Raw genomic sequence first — 7,285 nt, 5'->3', positions numbered from 1 at the left:
AGTCCTCTTCACTTTCAGCAAGTAAACTTGTGTAATCTGCATATCGCAGGTTGTTAATGAGTCTTCCTCCAATCCTGATGCTGTGTTGTTCTTCAAATAGTCCAGCTTCTCGGATTATTTGCTCAGCATACAGATTGAATAAGTATGGTGAAAGGATACAACCCTGATGCACACCTTGCCTGATTTTAAATCATGCAGAATCCTTTTGTTCTGTTCTCTTGGTCTATGTACAGGTTCCTCATGAGCACAATTAAGTGTTCTGGAATTCCCATTCTTTGCAATGTTATCCATCATTTGTTATGATCCACACAGTTGAATGCCTTTGCATAGTCAATAAAACACAGATACACTTTCTGGTATTCTCTGCTTTCAACCAAGATCCATCTGACATCAGCAATGTCTTTTTGTGCTCAGTCTTTGAAATAAGATATGAATTTTACACTATGGTGCATCTGTTCAGAGTAGCCACATTTCAGGTGCTCAGTGGCTGCCATATTGGACAGTGCAGATCTAGAGCGTTATAATTTCCTCCCTTTAGAAAAAATGATGAGTAAAAGACTTTGTAACTATGAGCAGGAAATGAGTATGTTTTGGTTTTAAATGTGTAGTGAAATTTGAGATAACTTGGAATGATTCCCAAGATCCGGTAACTATAATGCTCTACTTCCTAAAGTATTACCAAACCCTGTCTCTTCAAGAAAGATAAACATATAGTGGTTAGATGCCAGCTCCTCAGTCCGGCCTTAGGAAGAAGTCAGCCACCGAGAGATGCCACCTCTTTCTGATGTAACAGCCTGGGAGAGGTGAGGAGACGGACCAATTGGGAGTTGGCTCTGCTGTGATAGACAGAAGCAGGGGGTGGGGCCTCATTATCGCACATTTCCTTGCCGGAATGGGGGAAAGATGTGGTCCCAACCCTCAGGATTTCCTTTGAGCAAAAGGCAACTGGGAGATCAGGGTCACAATAGACGGATTCTGATAGAAAGGGAGAAAAATGTGGAACAAAACTTCAAATCATCAAAGAATCCAGACGTATTGGACCCATTGAGTCTAGAGGAATCCTGAGACTATTGCCCTGAGATACTCTTTAAACCTTGAACGGAAACTATCCCCTGAAGCCACCTTTTGACTAAATCGCTCGTTAGCTCAAAGAGTAAAGAACATCCCCCTTGAGTACTGTGCTCTTTTAAAAAATTATGTATGTGAGACCAAACGGACAACAGTTACTCTAAAGCATGGATGAGAAGGGGAGCGGAGGGGACATGAGACTAGGTTAATGGAAAGGAACAACTAGAATGGAAATACTGAGAATGTTGGCACAATGTGAAGAATGTGTCACTAAACATTATGTGTAGAAATTGTTGAATGAGAATCTGTTTTGCTGTGTATACTTTCACTAAAAATACAATAAAATATTAATTAAAAAAAAAAAGGCAACCAGGAAATTTGAGGCCTTCAAGAAGCCACATCATGGTGGCCAGAGAGAGCTCCATGGGAAACATCCGTGGGGACAGTCTGGCCAGCATCCCTTTTCATGGCGAAACATTCTTGGTTTTCTTTTGGGAAAGGAAATGTGTCCAATCAGAAACAAGGGATTGTCAACAGAGAAAGACTGAGAGCATTCCACTTGAGAACCAGAATGAGACCTTTCTTATTTTTATTTGATACTGTACTGGAAGTTCTAGCTACAGCAATAAGTCAAGAAAGGGAAATAAAGGGTATCCAAATTAGAAAGGAAGAAGTAAAACTATCCTTATTCACAGATGACATGATCCTATACATAGAAAATCCCAGAAGCTCCGCAAGAAAGTTACTGGAACTAATAGAAGGATTCGGCAAAGTGGCAGGGTACAAGATCAATACCCAAAAATCAGTTGAGTTCCTTTACACTAACAGAAACAAGGGATTGGTTTAGAGTAGGCACATGATCCAGGCCCATCCAATGAGAGTCTAAGAATTGGCACCAAAAAAAAAAAAAAACCCTTTGGCGTTGAGTTGCTTCTGACTCATATCGACCCCATAGGACAGAGTAGAACTGCTCCATAGGGTTTCCAAGGAGCACCTGGTGGATTAGAACTGCCAGCCATTTTGTTAGCAGCCAAATTCTGAACCACTATGTCACCAGGGTTTCCAGAATTGGCATAGGGGAGGGAATTTGAGCCAGGTCTGACCAATGAAAGACAAGTCTGGGACTTTTGTTGGGTTAACCAGGAAAAGAGGCATTCTCTCTCTCTTTCCCTCCCCTGGGGCTACCATACTGGAAGGATATAAGCCTGGAGTGAATTCAGCACTGAGGAAAGCAAAGCTATGGTGTGACGGATTGCTTTTGTGTGGCTTTTCTAGCCAAGGTCTTGTAACTCCCACCCAGGTGATTGGTCAGGACTGTGCAGATGGGGAATTGTGGACCACCAAAGGGATTTGTCAGCTTTGCCATCCCCCTGGGCTTGAAGTGAGACATCCTAGAGGCGGGAGAAGGAAGATCCACCACTACCAAGGAAGAACAGCCAGGAGCCAGCATGTCCTTTGGACCCGGGATCTCTGCGCTGAGAAGCTCCTGGACCCAGGAGACAGAAAGTAAGCTGTAACCCTGAAGATGGTGAGAAGTGGTGGCAGGAGTGACCCGGCAGCAGAAACTCAGCAGCAGAGACCAAGCAGCAGGAGACAGCATGGTGGGTTTTCTGGCCTACAGAGAGAGAAAGCTGAGTGCCTTTGGGCAGAGAGAGGCTGAGGGCCAGGGAGAGGCGTGACCTGATGGAAGAACTGTATCCTAAGTGTTCCTGAGCCTGAATTGTAACCTGCTACTTCCCTAATAAATCCCATAATCGTGAATATTGTCTGTGAGTTCTGTGTGGCTATTACAATGAATTATCGAGCCCAGTAGAAAAGTAGAGAGTGTCACGGGAGGGACAGCTGGTGTCAGAATTGGTAAAGATAGTGGAGAGAGGAGGCGTGTCTGACCTCTGTGTCATACAAATCAGCCTTGGGCTGTTGATCTTGATTCTCCTTCCCCCTTGTAAAGTTAGAGGAGGTCAGACACTGCCCCAAGCCATTTTTACAGAAGTTGAGGAATTTAAGTCCTGGAGACATCATTTGAAACTCTGGCTTCAGCCATAGCTGAACTTGTTGTTCTAACCCTGGGCCTCTCAGTTACACACGCCGGGAACTTCCTTATATTTTTGCTTATGCCAGTTTGAAGTGGAGTGTTATGGATTGAATTGTGTCCCGCCAAAATGTTTGTCAACTTGGCTAGACCATGATTCCCAGTATGATGTGGTTTTTCTCTATTTTGTAATCTGATGTAATTATCCTTTGTGTTGTAAATTACCCCGTGTGTTGTAATTATCCTATGTGTTGTAAATCGTAACCTCTCTGATGTTAATGAGGCAGGATTGGAGGCAGTTAGGTTAATGAGGCAGGACACAATCTATAGGATAAAGTTGCATCTTGAGTCAATCTCTTTTGAGATATAAAAGAGAGAAGCAAGCAGACAGGAGAGGGACCTCCTACCACCAAGAAAGCAGAGCTGGGAGCTGAGCACATCCTTTGGACCCGGGGTCCCTGCACTGAGAAAACTCGTAGGCCCAGGGGAAGATTGATGACAAAGACCTTCTTCCAGAGCCAACAGAGACAGAAAGCCTTCCCCTGGAGCTGGCACCCTGAATTTAGACTTCTGGCCTCCTAAACTATGAGAGAATAAATTTCTGCTAATTAAAGCCATCCACTTGTGGTATTTCTGTTACAGCAACACTAGATAACTAAGACATGGGGTCTCCAGCAATTGCAACCAGAAGAATCTTGGCCTCCAAAGGTAGTTGGGCAGTTGGCAAATGAGAAAACAAAAACTTGAGAAGGAGGCTTTCTTGTCCAAGGTCACCTAAACAGTAAAGTGTGACCTCCAAGTCTGCATTCTGGGACAGGAGGATGATCATGTTGGAATTGAGGACTCTGAGAAGGCCTTCTTGGGGAGATACAGAGGGACAATTGGGTGGGGCTTGGAGACAAAGGACATTCACACCAGGGTCTGGGGACAAGGGAGTGCCCCCTTCCCTAGTAAGCAAGAGAGGGGTCAGCAAGACCCTGACCCACCCTCTCTGGTCCTGGCCACACTTGTAATTCATTCTGCCCTGTGGCCCGCAGTGTGGCTAGGAGGGAGGACCTGGGAGAGGAATTCCTGGTTGGGGTCTGAGTGGGCTCCACGGGCACCAGGAGTGGGAGAAAACACTGTTGCATGGTCACCAGGATCAGACAGGTGCCTGGACCATCATAGAGGGTGGGCATCCGTGGGAGGCGGATCCAAGACAACCTGAACAGGGTCCCACCCTATAACCCACTCTCCAGCTCCTGTGACATTTGAGCTGTGACGTTTGAGTTTGTGGTCCCTTTCAAAAACGGAAACTAAGGGGTTCTGAAGTCAGTGTCTGCATCTCTCAGGGGTTAGATTTTAAAATCCCTGGGTCAAGATTCCCCAGGATCAGAACTTGAATCACGTGGATTTGTATCCCCAGGGATGCAGGGGATGTTATAGGCGTTTCCTGCTGCTCTGCCTGCTCCTTAAGAGTCCCTGATGCGGGTGGGGGATGAGGGGTAGGGGCTCAGAGCTGGGTGCTGGGGGATAATTCGGAGCCCCATCCCAACCTTGGGGCTGCTGAAGCTTGAGGCCCAGTGTAAGAAGGGGGCCCCTGTCTAGTGCTCTACCTGGACTGACACAGACCCTAGATGAAACATCATTGTGGGAGTGGGAGAGAATGACCCAACGACTTCCTGGGAGGCCTGAGATCCAATGGTGACCATCAAGGTGGCATCAAAGGTAAGACCCACTTCCGCTCCTGAAGGTGGCACGAGCCATGGGTGGTGGAGTCATTATAGGAAGTCGGGGTGAGAGACAGCGTGGGAGGAAGGAGGCTGCTGCAGAAGAAAGTGGCCCCCACCCTTCAGCATCTTCCAGGTGACACCAGATCAGTCCCCTCCCCTCAACCCCACAAAAGAAACCGAGAATCTCTCACACTGGCTCCATCAGCATGTGGTTTATTTCCAGCCCCACCCCTCCAAGGCCTGGCCCTGTTCCCGGCCCGCGATCCGCACGCGCGCCCTCAGATTGAGGCCTGTATGCGGCAGCAGCGCGCTCCGGTCCAGTCTATGTTAGCGCATTGGCAGTGACACGTGGTCTCTGCACGCACGTCCCAAGAGCCGCAGGCGGAGCCACATGTGCAGCTAGTGACAGCGAAACCTGCAGGTGGGAACCGGGTAGGGGTCTTGGACCCGGAGCTGGAGCGGGTGGGGATCAGGGTCCAAGTAGCTGGAGACTCCGACGCCAGGGGGGGCGGATGTGGGGGGTGGGGGGAGGCTGGCCGCTGGAGGCCTGAACACCAGTGACCTAAGGAAATGGGGTCCTAGGGCTGGGGTGGGGGGAGAAGGCTGGGAGTTTAGACACAAGAACCCTAGGGAAGTAGAGGCTGGCGCTCCATGGGTCTTAGAGAGATACAGTCTGGTCACTGGGTGGAGGAGTGCCCCAAGAGGCTTGGAAAGGGAGCTGAGAGCCTGGGCACCAGCATTCTGCACTCACCTGATGGGCAGGTGACCAAGTCCCCACTGGAGGTAACGCTTCGGCAGTCCAGGTGGATTCTCCTCAGAGCCTCAAGAACTGCAGGAGGGAGAAAGGGAGGGGCTTTGAGACCAAGCTGCCCCTCTCTTGTCCTCATGGTGACTGGCCCTGGTGGTTTGGAACTAGGCAGAGGATCAGGAAAACTCCCCTGTGGAAGGCCCAGGTGGTCCAGGCCCTAGTGGAGAGCCCAGATGATGGGGAGCCCACCACCTCCCAGAATCCTCTGTCTTCACTTGCATTTAGAGTAAGGGAGGGTTTGGGGCAATAGCTGGGGTTGAAATTGGTTTGGGTAGAAGTTGGGGTTTGGTTTGGAGCTGTGGTTACAAGTAGGACTGGGCTGGATTGAGAAGTCCCTGGGTGGTACAAATGATTAACACGCTCCGCTGCTAACTGAAAGGCTGGAGGTTCAAGGCCACTCAGAGCTGCCTCAGAAGAAAGGCCTAGTGATCTACTTCTGAAAAATCACCCACTGAAAACCCTATGGAACACACTTCTACTTTGACACACACAAGGTCATCGTGTGTCGGAATCGATTCAATAGTAACTGGTTAACTGATTTGGATTGGGTTTGGGTTTGAGTTTTGAGTTGGTGTGCAATTGGAGTTGGCATTGAAATTGGGGCTGGGTTGGGTTTGAAGATGGGAGTAGGATTGGTGTTGAAGTTGTCGTTGGGTTGGGCATGAGGTTGGGATTTGGTTACGCTTGGGTTTAGGTTTAGATGGGTTTAGGCTTGAGGTTGAGGTTTGGTTGGGGTTGGGACTGGGTTGGGGCTGAAGTTGTGTTTGGGTTGAGGTTAAGGTTTGGTTGGGTTTGGGACTGAGTTGGGGTTGAAGTTATGGTGGGTTTGAGGTTGAGGTTTGGTTGGGGTTGGGACTGGGTTGGGGCTGAAGTTGTGGCTGGGTTTGAGGTAGAGGTTTGGTTGGGGTTGGGACTGGGTTGGGCTTGAGGTTGGGATTTGGTTAGGATTGGGTTTGAGGTTAGGGTTTGGTTGTGGTTGGGTCTGAGGTTTGACTGGGATTGACATCAGGTCTGCATCAGGGATCAGAGGGGCCTCCGAGGCAGTCAGCGAGGGGGGTGTGGGGTCCTCACTTAGGGAGATGGTGCCTTTCTGGATCTTCTGATTGATGGCTGCATCCACGGGACACAAGGACTCGCCGGACACCAGCAGCTCCAGGACAGGGAGGAGGAGGAAGAGGGAGACAGCCTTCATCCTGCAGGTGCTGTGTGGCGGGAGGGGGGAGCCAAGAGACCCATTACCACATCAGCCCCTTCCTGTTCTGCGGACCCTCAAGCCCACAGAAGGTGTGGGGTCTGGACCTCTGGGTCCCTATTGGGCACCAAGGATGAAGGTCCAGCTTTGTCCCCAAGCCTGCACTGGGGCTGTGGGCAGGGGCTGCTGTCACTTACCCTTCTCTGTGGACTCAGCAGACCAAATTTGGGACACAGATTCCTAAGCCTTGCCACACATGGCCTCCTCTTTTAAGGCTTCTGGTGTCAGGCTTCCTGTCTTGGCTAATAAGTTCCTCAGCCCCCTGGCCCTCCCTTCCCACATCTGGGGCCAAGAAGAAGCCTCTACGGCTGACTCAAGTGGCCCAGGGGCAGGAAGTTCTACCCCCCTTTCAGCCGCAGCCTCCCTCTTTGAAAGGAGAGCCCTCCCTTTGCACATCTGGGCTGGGACAAGTC

General features: G+C 49.6%; 1 protein-coding gene across 1 annotated transcript; it reads right to left on the bottom strand.

Moving 5' to 3' along the window:
• Positions 1-5,090: 5,090 nt before the first annotated feature.
• RETN (resistin) lies at positions 5,091-7,018 on the bottom strand. The gene is made up of 4 exons (XM_004378593.2): positions 7,010-7,018; positions 6,692-6,822; positions 5,564-5,641; positions 5,091-5,227 (listed from the first exon to the last, which is right to left on the bottom strand). The coding sequence occupies exons 2-4, from the start codon at positions 6,810-6,812 to the stop codon at positions 5,091-5,093; spliced, it is 336 nt and encodes a 111-aa protein (XP_004378650.1). The 5' UTR covers positions 6,813-6,822; positions 7,010-7,018.
• Between the last annotated feature and the right edge of the window lie 267 nt (positions 7,019-7,285).

This window comes from Trichechus manatus, unplaced genomic scaffold (assembly GCF_000243295.1).
Source record: "Trichechus manatus latirostris isolate Lorelei unplaced genomic scaffold, TriManLat1.0 scaffold00057, whole genome shotgun sequence".
Lineage (NCBI taxonomy): Eukaryota > Metazoa > Chordata > Mammalia > Sirenia > Trichechidae > Trichechus > Trichechus manatus.
The sequence above is the reverse complement of the archived record's forward strand: the minus strand, read 5'-3'. Positions and strand labels throughout refer to the sequence as shown.

Bases quoted from the DNA above. Each gene is read 5' to 3' on its own strand.
- RETN (XM_004378593.2), bottom strand. From the start codon at position 6,812: ATGAAGGCTGTCTCCCTCTTCCTCCTCCTCCCTGTCCTGGAGCTGCTG. The intron at 5,642-6,691 runs GTGAGGACCCCA...TCCCTCCTGCAG, and splicing joins GAAAGGCACCATCTCCCTAA to TTCTTGAGGCTCTGAGGAGA. The intron at 5,228-5,563 runs GTGAGTGCAGAA...TCCCACCTGCAG, and splicing joins CTTGGTCACCTGCCCATCAG to GTTTCGCTGTCACTAGCTGC.